This window comes from Sturnira hondurensis, unplaced genomic scaffold, assembly GCF_014824575.4.
Source record: "Sturnira hondurensis isolate 20B ecotype Veracruz unplaced genomic scaffold, ASM1482457v3 Scaffold0014953, whole genome shotgun sequence".
In the NCBI taxonomy this organism is placed as follows: Eukaryota; Metazoa; Chordata; class Mammalia; order Chiroptera; family Phyllostomidae; genus Sturnira; species Sturnira hondurensis.
This window is the reverse complement of record NW_028087584.1, coordinates 1,380,686-1,401,211: the sequence shown is the minus strand read 5'-3', so window position 1 is coordinate 1,401,211 and position 20,526 is coordinate 1,380,686. Positions and strand designations below refer to the sequence as shown.

At 38.2% G+C, this 20,526-nt stretch overlaps 1 protein-coding gene across 8 annotated transcripts in view; it reads left to right on the top strand.

The window, feature by feature from the left end:
• Nucleotides 1-20,526, top strand: part of ST7 (suppression of tumorigenicity 7) — a 319,529-nt gene that overhangs the window by 289,497 nt on the left and 9,506 nt on the right. For all 8 annotated transcript variants that reach the window (XR_005069142.1, XR_005069143.1, XM_037064214.1 and 5 more), the window contains 2 exons: nt 7,674-7,824; nt 19,439-19,531. Coding sequence is in view for 6 of the 8 variants with exons in the window: in XM_037064214.1 (XP_036920109.1) it covers nt 7,674-7,824; nt 19,439-19,531 (244 nt within the window). In the remaining 2 variants the exon portion in view is untranslated. The remainder of the gene's footprint in view (nt 1-7,673; nt 7,825-19,438; nt 19,532-20,526) is intronic.

Below are 20,526 nucleotides of genomic sequence, written 5' to 3'. Positions count from 1 at the left end.
TTACTAATTTCAGTTTCTTCCCCATCTGGTGGTCCATTTCTTTAAAAACCATAAAGTCACTTCCCAGTTGCCAACTGCAGCAGTTTGTAAACTGTCTTCCTTGCAGACGTAAAGATTCTTCAGACCTTCATGTCCCTCCCAGCTTTGTTTAACATCAGGTTCACATATTTTGATTTAAGTTTCTTTTATTTTCTTTGAACAATTTTTTTTGTATATCAAAGTTTGAAAACCTCAAACTCAGGGTATGGTCACACTCTGAAGCATATCATAGGAGGCCTTTTACAAGCTGCCTTTCCAGCTTTGCTCCCTTGAAGAACGACATGAAACCTGAGTTCCAGTGCAGGTTCTCTCACATACAGCTTGTTCCACTATAGGCAAGCTCCTTACCACATTTCACCATGCATAATGTGCTCCTGTGTATAATGCACATTCATGTTTTTGGCCCATACTTTCAAGAAAAAAAATCTTCCATTTTAATTGTTTACTTCAATTATTTATTTATGTTTAGAAACAAAACTGATTATCTTATTCCAGGGTATTATTTTGTATATGGATATCATTATTGCTTTTTATAGTTACACTTTTAACACATAAGCATAAATAAAAGAATTAAAAACATTTATATAGATACGGAATTAGTACTGCCCTTATAGCAGTAATACACATCCTTAATTTTTCTCTCAAAAATCTATGTAAAAAAGTGTGTATTATACATGGCAAAATATGGTAAGTTCCCCAAACCTCCACTTTTCCATCTGTGAAGCAGGAATAATAACACTAGCTTTCTCAGAGTTGTTGTAAGGAGTACCTGAGAGAATGTTTGACATGTCTTAGTGTTAGTCAATGTTGACCATTATTATCACGTTAGAATTTAACTACCTCAAGATTACAAGCACATTATGCTTAGATGCTTTAGTGACACTGCCTAGCCTTGCAGTGGCTTCTGCCTCCTCTCATCTTTAAAGGTATACTCTTATATATTTAATGAGACTAGCTCACACTTCCCTTTTTCTGTGAAGCCTCAGTGGTAATGTTCTTAGGAAATTTGTTTCCTAAGTATTAAATGTGTACCTCTCACTAAGGGAGTCTTCATGTTGAATTTTATTATTTCTTTGTACATACACACCTACACTCCTACAGATTAGGGATCACCAAGGTAGGGACCTGATCTGATTCATGTCTATGCCCTTGAGGTGAATTGTGGGTGCTCCTGTATCTGTGTACTTGAGGCACACTGTGAATGCTCCCATAGGTGTGTCATTAGAGTCCACTGTGGGCATTGCTATATCTGTGGCCTTGGAGTACACTGTGGTACTTCCATATACTGTGGATACTACTATATTTTTTGAATAAAGCAAAGTAACTGATGAATAGGTCATTGAACCAGCAAGGAGCCAGCTACCTTGTGTAGAGGACCCTGAGTGGGACCCTGGTCCAGGACCCAGCTGGACCCTATAGTGGGACTGTAGATCACCAAAGTCAGCTTTGCTTTCTACTTGATACCACATTGGTTAGTGACCTCTGGTAGCCAGTTGTCTCAGCTGGTCTACTACTTCTCAACTATTTTACCTGGAAACAGTCTCAATTATCTGCGAGACACACATAAACAAAAAATGTAACTTAACCTCCACAGCAACATGAACACTTCATTTATTTGTTAGCAGAAAAGCTACTATTCAGTGAACATTTATGTGCCAGGTAATATGTGAATGCTTTACCTATATTCTCCCATGTAATTCACATGTCAAAACTGGCAAGGTGTTTATTTTTATTTTTATTTTATTTTAACAGATGAGCAAGTTAAGGTTGAAAGAAATGAAATAGCTCACCCTAGTTCTCATAGTAGCATAGTTAGAGTTGAGATACAGGCAGTGGTTCACTGGCAGAGGGCAGATGTGGGGAGAGACAGGGGCTGCAGTTTTTTGTACTTCATTCCCTGTCACAGCCTGACCTGAGTGAGCCATGGTGATTTGTGGTATTTTTGCCCTATTCCAGTATGTGTCTTAATGAGCCCAGGGAGTAGACCACATTAAAACTCAGAGTATGAGTCATGTCTTACTCTCTTTGCTGATGTGCTTAAAACATCCTTTCTGGGCTTACAGACTCATTCAGAGCCAGTTGCACCAAAGCACTGTAGATATACAAAAAACGCCTGCCTTTGATTATCTTTATTTGTTTGTCTTAAAGTGTGGTTCACTTTTTGTATTATTTTAAACTTTGTTTTCCAGTTACAGTTGACATGCAGTATTATATTAGTTTCAGGTGTACAACATAGCAATTAGGCATTTACATACCTTACAAAGTGATTACTCAACAAGTCTAGTACCCACCTGACACCATTCCCTATGCTGTACTTTACTTCCCTGTGACTGTTTTTTATAACTGGCAGTTTGTACTTCCAGTTATACTTTTGTACTTTATTATAATCCCTTTCACCTTTTTCTGTGTGATTCGCTTTTTGTGTTTTTGATTGAAAGTCTAGAAAATAGGTTGGTATTATATATATGTGATATATATATGTTATATGTTAACATATATGTCATATATATATTATATATATGTTATATATAATACCAACCTATTATAATAATACCTATAATAATTATAGATTTTTATAATTATTACAGAAAACTTTTCCAAGTTTTCTGTAATAAGCATTTCTATTTCTCTCTCCCACCTCTTCTTCCCTCCCTCCCTCTGTCCCCCCTCTCTTTACATGTATGTGCAAGTTAAATTTTAATAAATTTAATAAATAAATTATAGGTATCATAATAATAATACCTATAATAATTATTATTATTATATTAGGTATTATAATAATAATTACCTACTTAATAATTATAATTAGGTATTATACTTATAACTATGATTCAAATATAATTATAATTAAATATAATTAATTTATATTTAATTATAATTAAATATAAATTATATTTATATAATTTATTGAATTTATAAATTTAATAAATAAATGAATTTATTTAATATAAATACATTTATAAAATAAACAAATAAATAAATTTATAAATTTAATAAATAAATTATAGGTATTATAATAATAATACCTACAATAATAATCATTATTATATTAGGTATTATAATATAATATAATTATAATACCTAATATAATAATTATAATTAGATGTTATAATTATAATTTATTTATAATTATAATTAAATATAATTAATTTATATTTAATTATGATTGAATATAAATCATATTTATATAATTTATTTGTATTAAATAAAGAGATTTATTTATTTAATATAATTTATTAAATTTATAAATTTAATAAATTTATTAAAATTTAATTTGCACATGTAAAGAGAGGGGGGACAGAGGGAGGGAGGGGAGAAGAGGTGGGAGAGAGAAATAGAAATGCTTATTACAGAAAACTTGGAAAGCATAGGAAAAGCACAAAAGAATCTCCCATAAAATCAAATATTTAGCCACCATTAACATTCAATATTGACCTTCTAATGTTTTTAATGCCTACCTATACATTTTTATTACCAAAATCATAATCTGTATGGTATACTATTTTATTTAGTAATATATTATGAAAACTTTCTCATGCTCATAAATATTCTTCTACTGACTGCTTTTTGGGGAACAACTTGGTAGCTATCATCTAAATGTGGAGTAATTTAACTAACCTATTCTTTCTCATTTTGTTTATTCCCATATTTTTGCTAATGGTTTTTATATGATTTTTGTTCTTGTTGGCACTGAAAATCCAAAAATCGGGTATAAATCAATTCCTTAGCATTAATATCTAGATGAAGGATAACTTTCAGATCATTTTCACCCAAATTATTACAGAATTTTAAGACCTTAACAGAAAAGATCAGGGCAGTCACCTGGGCTGGTCTCTGACAAACTGAATTTCTCCTGGGGCTTTCCCAACAGATAAACCACCCTCTGCTCAAATATCTCCGTAAGTAGGCACCACTCAGGTCCTCTTTATATGACCTATAGCTGTATGTTCCTTTATTGGGCTTAAGAAACTAGATGCTGACTAATAGATTTGGAAATTTGCTTCTGAAACCTTTAGAAGCCTGTACTTTGAGATCAGTGTGATTTGAGAATCTGGAAAGGAAGTTAGAAGCAGGATAGCAGGCAAGATAGCGTGGAATGCAGACTTAACTAATAACTACCCCAAATAGTTATTATAGACAGGCAAAGAGTGTTCTCTGATTTGCGAGTTACAGTTATTCTAATTGATCTCCGCCCTTTCCCATTTATTTTTCACTTGACAAGTAAGGTGTGAAAAGTTCCATGCCTTTCTAATTTAAATGTTGCATGTGTTGAGAACTGATCTTGCCAGCCCTGTTAAGCCTGGCAAAAAACATAACACATTGTTGTTACTAGCCTTCGTCATTTAGTTAGAGCCAATATTTCGTTTGGAACCATATAGGTGCATAAATCTCCTTTATAGGCATAACCTTTTCTGCCATAAAGTGCATGTGATGAGGAGGCAGCTACGTTTCCTTGGTGAGTTTCTCTGGTTAGCCTCATGAAGCTGTTAGGCCAGGGATATTCATTGAGAGACTTCTTGGGAAGTGAGATTCATGCTCTCGAGGATCTTATGATTAAGCTGAGGGGAAAGACACATGGATAACTAATAAAGGTGGTATGTGAGAAGTACACATATGCAAAGATCAGAGGGAGCTTAGGGGATAAACAGAGCATTACATCACAGCCCACATTTGGGACTGTGAGCGATGTCCTTGAAGCCATATGCACCACATTCAGCCTGCAGGATGAATGAAACGTCCATCTCACACACGTACTATTTTCTCAATATATGTAGATGCCCTGGTGGCCACATTGCTTTTGAATGAATTCTTGTTTTATTACACTTATTGTAGCTTTTGCCATATTGTGCATTTTCAATTAGTAGATACAATACTACACTTATAATTCCTATAATGGGCATCTATAAAAAATTTTTAAGTTAAGAATTGTTTGTTACATGAAAATTTGAAACTTCCATTGTTTGCAGCACTGCTGTCCAGTAGAATTTCTGTGATAATGGAAATATCTCAGCATTGTTCATCATGGTTGTCATCAACTACACATAGCACTAAAGGACTTGAAGTATGCCTGGTGGGACTGAGGAACTGAATTTTTAATTTTATTTGATTTTTGTTCATTTAAGTTTCAATAGCCAAATGTGCTAGAGGCTTCCATATTGGACAGTGCAGATCTATTGTATCTCTTTGTAGGTAATTTTCTAAAAATGATCATGCCCAAGTTTCTTCAACCCCACCCCCTTCTGGTTTGTTTCAACTTCTACCACCAGGTGTGGGTGGCTACCAGGCTCACTTCTTCTCAGGTACCTCTATTCCTGAAGGTTCCTTAGGCCAAGAACGAGTTTTCTTATAGATGCTTATGAAATGATTTGGGAAGCTTTTCCTAATCATGGAGGTAGTTTATACTTTTTTTTCAGCCACTATCTGATTATCAGGGACTTGAAGAGATTTCTGTATACCTGTACACATGAGCTAGTGGTTTTCACATTTACGGTTTCAAAGTTTACACAGCATGATCCTCCTTTTAAAATGGACTATTAGGTAGTCAAGGAGGCTATAAATTATTAGAGAACTCAGAAATCAAAACCTTATTCTAAGACTTTCATTAAGTAAGAAATTTTTCCTTTCCTTCTCTTGATTATTAAGAATAGCCAAATGGTCTTTCTTATTTAATTTGCTCTAAAACAATTAATACAGCTCATAGCACTTTATAAGTTATATATCTTTTTCATGACTCATAGCCTTTGGGGTCTTGGGAGATCATCCTGGGTAGTAGCAACATGCAGTCTAATGGCTTTTATTATGGTAACAAAATCACATGCGGATAGTCAAGTATCTCTGAACATAAAATTCCCCTTTATATTATGGCTTGTATTCATTGTAAATATATAGTGCTAGTTGGATTACTGAATAATTCAAAATCGTTATTTTTTTCTAAATTTTTTTATTTCTTTGTGCTGTTTTAAAACAAGATGGAGAAGGAAAGAAGTAACTTGTAGAATTAAAAAAGGCATATGATCAAAAAGCTGTTTTGGAACTCATTTTTGAGGAGTTCCCATCAAAATAATAAACACCTTTCATGGACTGGCCTGGGAAGAGGTCTTTCTGCTAAGGAAGGCCTTCTTTCCCACCCATCCCCCAAGTGTGATGGCTCTATCCCTGTTTTCCACTGCTTTCTGGGTGGGCTTTCCCACTTCCTCAGCCCTCCTGCTTTGCAGCCTGGGGCTTAAAGGTTTCTTCAAACATCAGAACCAGAGTAAGGAAAGTTTCATTTGTTGGATCAAAAATGTGTCTTCCTGCCTCCTGTGTGCCAATAGGAGAGGAAGCTGAAAGACCAGTGCACCCAGTAGACCCAAAGCATCTAAATCTATGGCGAGATGATAATGAAACTTTGATAGGTGTACTATAATCTCCATTCCATATACCAGGATTCTTCTATTCTTCACCTTCTTTCATAAACTTCCATTGACAATTAAATCCACAAGAAGTTATTTGTGATGTTAAAATTGTTGAACATCTCATAGCACTATTTGTTTGCTGTGTTTGTTCCATGTTAGTGACACCTCCCTTCATCATCCACTGGTCACCATTTGAAAGGAGATGTGCCTGGCTGGTGTAGCTCAGTGGATTGAGTGCAGCTGCGAACTGAAGTGTCACAGGTTCTATTTCCAGTCAGGGTACAAGCCTAGGTTGTGGGCCAGGTCCCCAGTGGGGGCCACGTAAAGGCAACCACACATTGATATTTCTCACCCCCTCTCTTTAAAAATAAATAAATAAAATATTAAAAAAGAAAAGAAGATACTTAGGTTGGTGTGATGGTGGTTGGTGGTGGGAGAGTAGGTGTATGTATGTGTGTTGGGCACAAATGGGGAGAGGGGATCATGGGTAACAGAGCACAGGGAGGACACCATCCAGCAGAGAGACGCTAACATTTGCAAAATATACCATCCTAGATTTGTTTCCCTTTCCATTGTAAACACAAAAAAACTACAAATGGGCATGGCCTTCTCTGAGCCTCCAGAAAGAATATTCATTCTTCTCACCTCCTTTGTAGAAGAAAGGAATGAAGAGGCATAAGCTAAGAATCCTCCAGTCTTTGAGAAAGTATCTAAAAGGACATTGCCGTTTGGTGTCTGTGCTGCTTTCTTTCTTTGGGCCTCCCTGTGCTCCAGGTGCTACCCCTCTTCCCTCCAGGATGTGAGCAGTGAAGGGTGGCCCTATGCACAGCCTACGTCTTTTTCCTTGATTCGTCTGTACAGAAAAAGTACTGGGCAGTGCTTGTCAATCTCAAGTTTCTTCTGCCACAGTTGGTTTGTCATATGACTTCCTACCCTTCATGTTTATACCAAATTATTGTGTCATCTAAATTTTCTTTTGCTGTTTGAGTCTATATTTATTTCTTTGACTGGACTATCTTAGCCTGAAAGCCTCTGATCTTTACTGTACTAAACTATTACAAGGATAATTACTTGTCAGCAAACTTTGGATTGCTGGATATTTTACTAATTGCCTTCAAATGCAGGTTTGATGAAATGCTTATGAGTGGTGGTTTTTGGGAAAATCAACCTTTCTATTTTCAATATTGAATTTCAAATTACTACATATTAATATTTCTGTCTCCTGCCTTTTTATTTCAGTACCTACTAGAAATGAAAAGCTTAATCCTACCCCCAGAACATATCCTGAAGAGAGGGGACAGTGAAGCAATAGCGTATGCGTTCTTTCATCTGGCACACTGGAAGAGGGTAGAAGGGGCTTTGAATCTTTTGCATTGTACATGGGAAGGCAGTAAGTAATTCTCTTTCTTTGAAACATTTTCTAAAAGCATGAAAAGATGCTAAGATGTTAGCATGTTGGTACAACATGCCAAGATGTTGTTACCCTGAGTGTCCATGATAAATAATGAAGATCTGCACATCAATAGCTGTTCCTCTCTGTGATGTTTCATCACTGAGAGATGATGAATCCCTTGGGCTCTCCAGTTTTGGTGGTGGTGGGTATTACTGTGGTGGTGCCATCTCTACAGCCCAATAAGGCAGGTTTATACAGTGGATGGGATGAATTAGTACTGTTCTGTCAGAGAAGAATTCCATAGATGGAAAACCCTCTTTGGAGACCTGGACAGCCCTTGAGCATCGTAGGAATCTTTGGCCTGGGATTAGGACTCGTGCTGGGCTCCAGTTACCACATCTAAATGTTCTTCCTGGGAGAGTTGGCCAAAGAGCCACAATTCTGCTTTACTGGAGCCAGATGGCCAAGCACAAACAAGCAACAGTTATGTTTCAGGACAAAAATAGTGGCCATTGGACCCTAGTGTTCAGTAGTAGGTTATATTAGAAGGCTGTAGTATGTTATCTATCATCATTTGGTGTAAGGAGAAGTGTGGGAGCAACTTTGTCCGCAAAGTACCCCTGTCCACCACGGATGAACGTAAACACTACCAAGACATGATCTGCGTGGGGAGGAAACGTGGCTGTTTCCTCAAAAGGGAAGGGCCAAGAGCCCCTACCTCAAAGGGCTTTTATTGGGTTCGTTTGCACAAGAATACAGGTAAGGATCAAACAATAGATAGCATTCAAAGAACTATAAGGGCTTATTCTCAGTCAGGGTCAGATAGCTAAAGAGCCATAAAACTTTGAGGAACAAACTTCTTGCTTGGACCCTTATCATTTAAATGAGAGCATTCTAAACAAAGCAGGTTTCACTGGATTTTTACATATTCTTTCTTAGGCTTGATCACTCAGTGAACCTGCCCTTTCAAGCACAGGGCTGCATTGCCTTCCCCATCATAGATTTTTAGGCTTAAGTGAATTAGAACCAGGCAGCACTTCTCCCAGATGGAAATGGGGACTCGGGCTATGTCACAATAGCTGGGGCGGGGAGGGTCCATCACTTCCTCTTTGTTGCAGCCCCCCGCCCCTAGTCCTTCCAAGATGGCCTCCCAAGTGATTATGTCTGGCTTAGGTTGCCCCTCTCTGTGAGGAGTCTTACCTGTCATGGACTATCGACCATGTTTTGGGGGCAGGGGAGAAGCAGAAGCAGTGCTTGCTGCCAGAGACAAGCTTTGTCTCCTAAGTGGCTCGCATTCCGGAGGTCGCTCACTCAGTCTTAGCCATGGGAGGCGGTTACAATTCCTGAAACCAGGCAGAGTGGTTCCCAACAGAGAAGAGGTTCTGATGGTGAGTGAGACATGTCCCCTGCCCTGGAGAAGTATCACATCTAGTTGGGAGCAGTAACCAGCAAAATGTAACAGCTGCCCAGTGATTCTTCAGAAGGGAGAGGTCTATGAGGTGGAGCAGTAGTGTGTAACCTTATGGATCATATGGGATGTGAACCAAGCCTTGAAGAACTAGGACAGTATTATAAGCAAGGACACTGGGAGAATGTATATAAAGGAAAATGGCAAGACTGGATTATTGGACAACATGTGTGTTGAAACTTAATTATCATTAATTAAAGTAAAACATGTAGCATGAGTCCTCCCTCCCCTTTCCTTGGGGGAAATAAAACAAATATTAGAGTCTTCTATTAATTTTTTTTAGTTCATCCCCACTCTGATCAGCCTCACAAATGAACGTCTTTTTAATCCCTTTCACTCTGTTTATCTTAGCTGCTTCCATTTTCATTTAATAATCTTTTGCTCTTCCCTTTTCCCGTCCTTCCCTAACCTAACAGTAATCTAAATTGTTGCAGAAAGTGAAGGCGGGCAGGCAGATGGGATGGGGTAAAAGTACGTCGACAGAGATGGGATTCAAGTTGATTGAAAGTTTCTTGTTTAGTTGTTTCAAAGAGTTTTTCAAGAGGATTAATAATTTATAATTACTATTATAAATTATTTACTTAAATAATTTACTATATATAACTTGAGGGATGTAGACTTGGTCAGTACTTCCACCTCCATCTCTGGAAGTGCATTAATGTGCTCCAGGTGTCCTGGTCCTGGTATTTGGGTGTGTTGGGACCACACACTCTACTCAGGCATGTGTGGGCAAATGTACAGTCCTCTCTGGCTTGGGCTTATTATTATGCCTTTAAGGTATTCTTCCCAGACAAGACAAAAGGGATTTTTATTTAAACATGAGAAAAAAAAAAACAGAAAAATCCCAGCAAGATTGAACATGAGAGGCCTCACCTAAGTGTTAGTTGTAGAAAAATTAAATGCACAGATTGGTTTACCAAATAAGAATATATTTATACATCAGCATCTTGGAAACATAGTAACAGAAGCTTATCAGTTGGGTCTGATAAATGAAAAAAGTTAGCAGTTAGCAGTCCCATAGAAAGGATCAAAAAGAGTGAGTTGCTGGGAGCGGGGCAAGAAGTGAGAGACATACTGTGTTAAGAATGGCATAACCATAAACAAATCCAATAGAACTAACAGGAAATTCTGTTGGGAAATTAGTTACCCATATCACCATTTAATAATGGGCAAATGCTTTGGATCAACTGGAAGGACTGGGATTTTAAGAAATTTAAAGTGATATAGTGAGCTCCAAAATCAAGCAGAATAATAATGGTGGAGGAATGTAATTACTTCGTATTGCATGGGCAGAACACTTTATTAGAATTAAAAAAGAGATGAATTTTTAAACGTAAAGCCATATGGCAAGGCAACCAGAGATCTATAGGAAAGGAAAATTCTGTACTTGGTTCTCACCGATAAACAAGAACCACTCCAGGGAGGTTACACTGCTGTTCAATTTTTGAAAAAGAGATCTGTGAGAGTGCTTACTCAGTACTGTAATGCCTTGTGAAAGAATACCAAGAATCTTAAAGAGTGTGTGTGTACCTGGGCAATTTTACAGAGAGTTTGTATTTCCATCATGCCATCTACAGTCCTGCAGAAGTTCTGAGTTAGGCAGGACAAGAGGTGTCTATCTCAGTTGCTCAAAAGAGGAGCAGATTCACTGAGATGAATGACTTGTTGAATGTTGTGCAGCCATTGCTGGTAAAGCCAGGAGTGAACCCAAGTTCACTTTTTCTTCACTCCTCCTTCTATACCAGGTCTTTAGGCCTTTCCTGAATAGAATAAGAATAAGAGGGTCAGTCATCTTTGAAACATTTGCTTAGAAGGCTTCTTGCATCACTTACAGGGGAGGGTATACTTATTTCCTTCCTAGTGTTTGTAAGTTAATCATTCTATATGAAACCATATTTTTATTGTTGAATACTGACTTAAATATTTTAAATGTAGAATGAGCCCAGTTTTATAAAAAATAAATTCTATGTGTAAAAAAAGGAAAGACTGGAAATAAATACATATTTAAATGGATTATAAGTGTTTTTTTCCCTCCATATTTGTGTTTTTCAAATTTTCTATGAGTACACATGTGTGTATATATGTGTATGTGTATATGCATATATTTGGGAAGTAATCTTGCATTACAAACACTTTCAGTCCTTTTTAAAAACAAAGCTATAAATCTGTTCTGCAATATAGATGAAAGAATGACCCCTCCAGGTTCAGACAATTGTGTGCAATCTTTGGCTGTCACTTCTAGATCTGTGCCCTTTCAAAGTCAAATGGAAGCATCAGAACAACAGGTTTTACTGTATTTTTATTTATTTTTTAGTGTGGTATAATTGACCTACAATGTATCAGTTTCAGGTGTACAATGCAATGGTTGGATATTTGTATATATTTAATATGCACTCTCAGCATCTTTCAAATATACAGTGTAGTATTATTAACTGTAGTCACCATGCTGTACATTATTATATCCCCATCACTTATTTATTTTGTAACTAGATGTTTTTTTCTACTGACCCCCTTCACCCATTTCACCCCCACACCTTTGGTAACCACCAATCTGTTCTCTGTATTTATGATTTTCAGTCAGAGGGCTTGAATTAGAATTCTGACTTGGCTGCTTACAGTGGTATTTAGTTAACTTACCCAGTTTTTGAACACTCTGAAGCACTGGTGATATTAAACTCCATCACCCCCCATCCCCCAGTGGTGGGCATTAGCAGAGTGGTGCTGAGTTGCTCGGGTAGTTGCAGTACCTGAACTTCTCCTTCTTCCTCTAGGACATCAGTACCCAGCCCTACCCCACCCTTCACACCCCCACGCCCTGAGTCTGTACCAGAGCACAAACTGCTGCCCTTCCTCTAGTACACCACATGGTGGAGACTTTTGACATCTCCAGACTCAAGTTTTCTCCTTTAAATCATGTTTTTTCTTAATTCTGAAATTTAAAGTCATCTCCCAACTCCCTTCCAACGTCCCCCTTTTAAAAAGGGAATTGATGGAGGAAGGTAACAGTACTTAATTTCACTATTTTCCATATTAAAAATGAGTATTCTTTTATTCCATTTATCTTTTGAAGATTAAAGAAAATTATCAACAAAGTGTTGTTTAAAGGTAGGGATGGAGGTATATTTTGCTTTTTTTTTTTTTTAAGATTTATTTATTTATCTTTAGAGGGGAAGGGAAGGAGAGAGGGAGAGAAATGTCAATGTATGGTTGCTTCTCGTGAGTCCCCTGCTGGGAACTGGCCTGCAACCCAGGCATGTGCCCTGACTGGGAATCGAACCGCGATCATGTGGTTCGCAGGCCCGCGCTCAATCCACTGAGCTACACCAGCCAGGGCTATTTTGCTTTGTTTTAATGAATTTTTTAAAAATGTTGGAACATTAGCCATCTTGTGGAACTAAGTGAGTTTCCCAACAGGCTGAAATAACTCACATTTTTGATAAAACCCCCAAATCCAGCTGATGCCTGGCAGAGATTCTTTGGGTTTGAAACATATGGTGGTTAAAAAAAAAGGGCCCTGAAACTACAAATACATCAGCATTTCAAAGGTTTCTAAAAATGTTTGATTCATCACTGTCCCAACCCCTGGAATTATACAATATGTTCTTCAAAGTCAGGATAATCAAGAAAAAGGAGAAGTGTTAATTTACAAGGTTTAAAAATATGTTTCTTAGTTTATTACACAGCTGCCAGCTTATCTGAATTACACTTATTTTAAACATTGTAGGTTCTGGTTATCCTCACACACACACACAGACAAGATGGAGCAAAAAGGAAAAAGGACTCACAGACGTGGACAACAGTGTAGGGGTTGCTAGGAGGAGGGGGTTATAAGGGGGCTCAATGGCAATAGAAAAATATAATAAAGATTAAATAAAAAATAATTAAAAACGTGAATGTATGAATGCGAGATTTCACTTGAACTGGGTCCTATTTACAACAGTACTGGTGCCTTTTGGGGCCCTATTTTAAATGGCACATCTTCTGTTTTACCTGTACAAAGTCCTGATGTGGCCTTATCTCCCTCTTATCTAGATCTTTTCAAGGCTGTTCTGGCCATATTTATTTTATAAAGCAGGGTAGTCTGCTGATTTCCACTGTGAGGTTTAAGATTTAATTTTCTAGTTCTGTGTATCAGAAGACTAGAATGTCGTGGGGTATATCACTTAGCCTTTCTTTGTTTCCATTTTTTTATACTTGACCAAGTAAGACTCTTTATTTTCTTTTTGGAGAGTCCCCCCCCACAAAAGAATTCACTAAATAATGTATAAGATATGCAGGTGGTGTTTTTTAGGAGGACTAAGGCAGAATATTTCCTTTGAGAGGAGAAAATAGCCCATTGTTGAAGCATAGGATGAAATTCTGATTCTAATTTATTCTCTTTGAACCTAATGGTAAATGCTGCTTGCTGTAAGATGTGGACCTTAGGGCATTTCCTCTAACTAAACCTTTACTCCAAAAGGCTGGCACCTTTTGGACTGCTGAGGAGAGATCCCCACCCCACCCCACCCCCCTGTACATCTAAGATTTTTTTTCTTGGGAGAAAGCAATAGTCAGCTGAAGTCCCTGGTGGTGGTTACTGCTTACTAACAGCAAGTCTCCTGAATGATGCTCTCCTGCCCTCTGCCTAGGGGGACCAACTTGCTCCTTTCTCTGTTCAGTCTTTGTGACTGACCACAATTTGGATCCACCTGAGTTTTTAAAGAAAAAACTCTGCTTTTCTTGATTGTGCATTAATTTGTTCATTCCTTTAATCAATAAAAATGTATCGAGTCCCTCTTTGTGCCAGGCATTGTGTTGGGGATACCAAGATCAGTAAGACTCTGAAATGCTTTGGGAGAAACAGTGTGTATGGATGTACTTATATCCTCATGTGTACATAGGCACACACACGTGTGTGTGGGTATATGTAAACAGTACTATCATGGAAGTAGGAACAGAGTGTTAGGGTTACTAACACGTTAGGAATCTGCTTTAGAATTTTAGGATTTATCTTCAGAATTAGAATGGAATATCATTTAATCTAAGGGGAACTGATTTTCCCAAGGCCACATAACTAGATACGGAAAGAATGTGGATCAGAACGCAGGCTTTCAGCATTTGTACTTCCTTTACTGTAGTGGCCAACTGCCTTTGTGAGGCAGTAAGCTTTCATGGCAGCTTCATACAACGCAGTAAAAGGTGAAAATTTGTGTTTTGACAATAATTTTCTAGTCTATCATTTGTACTTCTAATTGTTGACAAACACGCAGCATTTTTATTTATAAGCTAGAGTACGCCCTAGTACAGAAAGTATGAACTTTAGGGTTAGTGGAAAGGGAGGGTAAAGAGAAAACGAACTTTTATTGAGCAGCCAGGCACTGTGTTTAGACACCCCTGACCTCTGTTCTCACATGTACTTCCTTTTAACAGCCTCGCAAGGTCTGCGGTACTCTCATTTTTACAGATAAAGGGACTGGTCGCAGACTAATGACCCACCCAAAGATGTGCAGTCCTTAGCCTAGTCAGGTTCAGCCCCACCCTTTAGCTGTCACCTTTACCCTCCTCCTTCAGATGTGCACAGCCCCACTGATCTCTCCTGCCAGGAGCTATGATAGTGGGAGTGTTCACACGTATTTTTATGATTATTGGATCATTGGTTTCTGCCCTGCCTGATGAACTCTGTCAGTTTAGGGGCCATGTGTGCTTGACTTAATTTTCTATCCTTGGTGCATGAGGAAGACATTTTGAGGAGGTAGTGCTGGGATTCAAATTTAGTTCTCACTATTCTGAGTAATCTGTCTGTGTTAAAGGCCTCCGAGATCCTCTTTGAAAGACAACATAGACAAACAAAACATCAAACACTGAGTGGCCTAGCTTCTTTGTTTTGTTCTTGAACAAATACATGCATATCCATGCTTGAAAAGGTGTGTTTTCTCAGAAAAGATGTGTAGAAGATTTGCAATCAAGCACAAAATAGATCAAATACATCAAGTTCATAAAATAGACCAAATGACCCTTTTTTCATTCTTATTCGCACTGCCAAGTCCGGGTGTTAACATTTGCTCTTGCAAAATTCTGGACAATCAGTTAAAGCCATTAGATTCTTGTGGAGCAATTAACACACACGTCTTTATAGTAAAAGGGACCAGGAGGTATGAGGCTAAGCTGTGTCTCTTCCCTCTCTCCCCAGCCTCCACTGCTTATCTCACACTTTGCTGACCCTGCACAGCAGGGTGGCTGAAGGATAGAATTGCAAACAGAAATTGGGTTTGTTTTGTTTAGTGAAGCCAAAAGTCTTAATATTACTTTATGAGATCTATATACATAACAACTGACATGAGAAAAAGCAATTTTTAAGAGCACCATAAGCATCTTTGTAATCAAGGGAGGGAGGACACTATAAGAATTGTGTGTGTGTATGTGTGTGTATGTACGTCTTATTTTTAAGTTGTCTATAATCAGTGTCTCCTCCCTCTCTCTCCAAAGAGAGCAGAACTGATTAAAAGAAGAAGGCCAAGTTGATGCATAAAATTCAGTATGCATGCCAAATACTGGAGTAAAAAAACATTTGTCATCTGACTGAAAAAAATACCAACTAACCATTTGATTTCTATGGTTGAACACTCAAGATCCTGCACTCCTGTTGCCCCTTGAAGTACAAACTGACTTCAATTTTTTGAATAAAATCTATTCAAATTTATAGTCACTTTGAAAACTGAATAGATTCTTAATTACAGCAACCCAGTTGCACATTGAGAATCCGGATTTCAAAAAAATAAGTAAATCAATAAATAACAACCTTCCACATAGGTTTTCCACATTTTGGGGATGCTTTCATAGGTGCCATCATTTATGAGAAAGGGTATTAAAGTCCTTCCGTGTTGCAGCTTTAAATTTAAATGCACCACTTCCCCAAAGAGATTTTAGTGTATCCTCTAAAGGCACTAAAGGTGTTTTTTGGTTTTGTAGTCTCTTTCCTTCTCTTGCAGGCTTAGTTCTGTTGAGAAAGATGGGGTTCCTTCGAGTGATCTTTGTGTGTTAAGAACCTGTGTGGGGAGGGAGCTCTTGTCTTGGCTGATTGTAGTGGACAAAAGTCATCTTTGTTTGCATGAACGTTAAAGTCTGATTGAACTAGGGTGAGCCTTTCATTTTAAGAACAGTTAAAGACTGGGGTATTTCTAATGTTCTAATCTCTGTTTAAGAGGTTTTTGTTACAAGAGGAAAGTTGATAACATTTTTACCTCAGCGAAATGGCTCTGTTCTAGTCCCACGTTTATAATGATTTATATTCTCTGTGGCAATGTACTGTAACCCCAGAGTGATACCACTGTGGTGTAGATTGACTGCATTCTGAATGCTGGAATCACATACATAGTGTTTTTACTTTTAAATAATATTCAGACACCAGAATAAGTACCATATGTGCACTGATGCTGGTTACAATGGAACCTTGTCATTTCTTGTGAGGGAGAACATTCTTCATTTCTGATTCCTGTTTGAAATAAGTATGCAAAAGATAAATATGTACATTGACAGCATTTTGAGAAGGGTTAGGTAATCACACAGCTAAGGATGAAGCTACAATTCCTTGAAATGTTGCATTTAAAACTGAAAAGAGTCCTGTGTTGCCCCCACCCCTCTTTGACACACATGAAGGCAAGGATTGATATCCAACATTTCCAGTGTAGGGCTCAGTTTTTATATTTTATATCTACAACATGCTGTAGTTAAAGGACATATGTTGAAGAAAAATCACCTCTATGAGCAGTGTTCATAGGACACTGAGACTGACATGCTGATGACATTATAATAGGGAGAGTAACACATGTGATAATAGGAGGGATGGATTGATTGGAAACCCATAATTCAGCATGAAACCTCATGTCTGATGCCCCAGAAACAGAATCTAGGTAGCCTGACATCAAAATGCAGTTAATCAATCTCTCCTCATACATTTTTTCCCACATGATATTGAAGATTTAAAAATTTCATAAAGTTTAGAAATACTTCCCAAGTCGCACATTTTTAGATTTTTTTATTCTATCCATCTTAGTTGGAATTCTAATCCACATAGACTGGTTTTTAAAATAGGAATGGTAGATTGCCTTTCATATTTTTACATCTCTAACAGTCTCCAACAAGTCAGTCCACATTTGCTTCTTGGGGAAGCATTTCAATCCAGGTTTGCGCTATTGCTGTCAGTTGAGTTATATTCAGTTAGTGTTCATGACATGTTGATAATATTTTATAGATGAGGAAACCCCGGGCATTAGAATTGATGGTTTGCCCAATGGCATATTTCACAGACATAGAACAAACACTTCAAAAATTTATCTGGAACCATAAAAGACCCCGAATAGCAGCTGCAATGTTAAGTAAGAAGAACAAAGTAGGAGGGATCACAATACCTGATATCAAACTGTATTACAAGGCCACTGTAATCAAAACAGCTGGTACTGGCATAAAAACAGGCACATAGACCAATGGAACAGAATAGAGAGCCCAGAAATAAACCCAAATCTCTACAGTCAATTAATATTCGACAAAGGGGGCAGTATCATAAAATGGGGTAAAGATAGCCTCTTCAACAAATGGTGTTGGGAGAACTGGACAGCTACATGCAAAAAAATGAAACTCGAGCACCAACTTACATCATACACCAAAATAAATTCAAGGTGGATAAGAGACTTAAATATAAGCCATGACACCATTAAAGTCCTAGAGGAGAACATTGGCAGGAAAATCTCAGATATTTCACGCAGCAACATTTTTACTGATATGTCCCCTAGAGCAAGGACTATAAAGGAAAGAATAAACAAATGGGATCTCATCAAAATAAAAAGCTTCTGCGCAGCTAAAGAAAACAGCATTAAAATAAAAAGACAACCAACTGTATGGGAAAACATATTTGCCAATGATACCTCAGACAAAGGTTTAATCTCCAAAATATACAAAGAACTCACACGACTTCACTCTAAGAAGACAACTAACCCAATTAAAAAATGGGGAAAGGACTTGAACAGACACTTCTGCAAGGAGGACATACAGAGGATCCAGAGACACATGAAAAGATGCTCAATATCACTAGCTATCAGAGAGATGCAAATTAAAACTACAATGAGATACCACTTTACACCGGTGAGAATGGCTATCATAAACAAAGCAATAAACAACAAATGTTGGAGAGGGTGTGGGGAAAAGGGGACTCTGGTCCACTGTTGGTGGGATTGCAGACTGGTACAACCATTATGGAAAACAGTATGGAATTTTCTCAGAAAACTAAAATTGGACTTGCCTTTTGACCCAGCAATTCCACTGCTGGGATTGTATCCTAAGAACCCTAAAACACCAATCCCAAAGAACCTATGCACCCCAATGTTCATAGCAGCACAATTTACAATAGCCAAGAGTTGGAAGCAACCTAGGTGCCCGTCAGTAAATGAATGGATCAAAAAACTATGGTACATATACACAATGGAATTTTATGCTGCAGAAAGAAAGAAGGAGCTCCTACCTTTTGCAACAACATGGATGGAACTGGAAAGCATTATGCTGAGTGAAATAAGCCAGGTGTTGAAGGACAAATACCATATGATCTCACCTCTAACAGGAAGCTAAACAACAAAGCAAACAAGCAAGCAAAATATAACCAAAGACACTGAAATAGAGAACAGGCTGACAGTGACCGGAGGGGAGAGGGGAGGGAATTTCAGGGGAAATAAGGGAGGGATTTAGAGGAACCTATATAAAGGATACATGGACAACAACTGAGAAGGGTGGAAATGGGAGGGAGGGGGGATGATGGGGGGTGGGACGGGATGGGAGTAATAGACAGAAAACTGTACTTGAAAAATAATTAAATAAAAAAATTGGGAAAAAAAAAGAATTGATGGTTTGCCTACTCCTCTGCACCCCATCCCCACCCACTTTTGTGAGGTTTGCCCAGAATATATAGTATGACATTAATGTGTGAGTCATACATTGTAATAATGCACCTCTGATAGTTTATCTGGCACGTGCCTCAGAGCTTGGGGAAGTCTTGCATCCTTTCTGGGAGTTATTTGAAGAAGTATTCCCATTATAAAACACTCAAAAGGCCCTTTTTGACATTGAGAAGTTAGGAGACAAATATTGAACCTCTAACATATTGTCTCTCCTTTTCAGCTTTTCGGATGATCCCTTATCCCTTAGAAAAAGGGCATCTGTTTTACCCTTACCCGATCTGCACAGAAACAGCAGACCGAGAATTGCTCCCATGTAAGTCTCACCACTCGATATTTTCTCTTCAGCCAGTGATGGCGATGGGGAGAGTCAGGAATGATCCTTGTTTATGATGTTCTTGTTTTTTATTACCCTTCTTCCAAGCCCTGTCCTTATTTGATATCATATGCATTAAAGTGAGTTTTGTGAGTGGGTTTCGCTTCCTGCTCCTCCAAATCTCTTCAGATCTATCAACAAGAAAGACCCCGGAAGGCTGATGTTGACTGGGCTGGTCCAGCAGGTAGGGTGCTGCTGGGGCTCGCCACTGGTTAGATGCAATCTGCATGGACTAGAGTTTGTAGAGGAAGTGCTGACTTCAGAAGGAGCTGCAAATGAGTCACAGATAGGAGGGCAGCACCAGGACCTTCTAGCATCGTTGCCAGAAGTGGAGTTGTGGGGTGGGGCAGGCGTGCTCTCTGCAGTGATGCAGTGCCCTTGGCCAAAAGGGATTTCCCGTGAGCATCTCAGGGGTTGCTAGCAGTATGTTGGTACACCATGTGCAGAGCACACATGCAGCCTCAGCACTGTATACAGCACAAAGAGGGGTCCCTACCCTCAAGCGCTGTACAAGCTAGCAGTCTGGTGACACACACCACATGTGGAAAGTATGATTTGGTTTACTGTGGTACAATATTGTTTTGATAGTTCTGGCTAACTGGTTATTATCAAATCATACTGTGCACAGAATCATGTCCAGGCTCTTCATATGGCCCTGACTGAGGACATATTTTGCTCCCTCAGATAATAAGCTCCAAATTTAAGCTATTCCCTTTTCCTCATCCACTCTCCTGCCACCCCCTCCTTTTTACCAGCCCCAGTTATATCGTACCTCATAGCTGTAACACATTTAAATACTTTGCCCAGAGGAACAGTGTAACTTTGGAGCCCTGAGTGCATAGTAAATAGTCTAACACCAGCGTTATTGAGTCAGTCATAAATCTCCAACATGGTGGGGTCTGGGTGCAAAACGAATCACTGTCTCAAATTGAAGT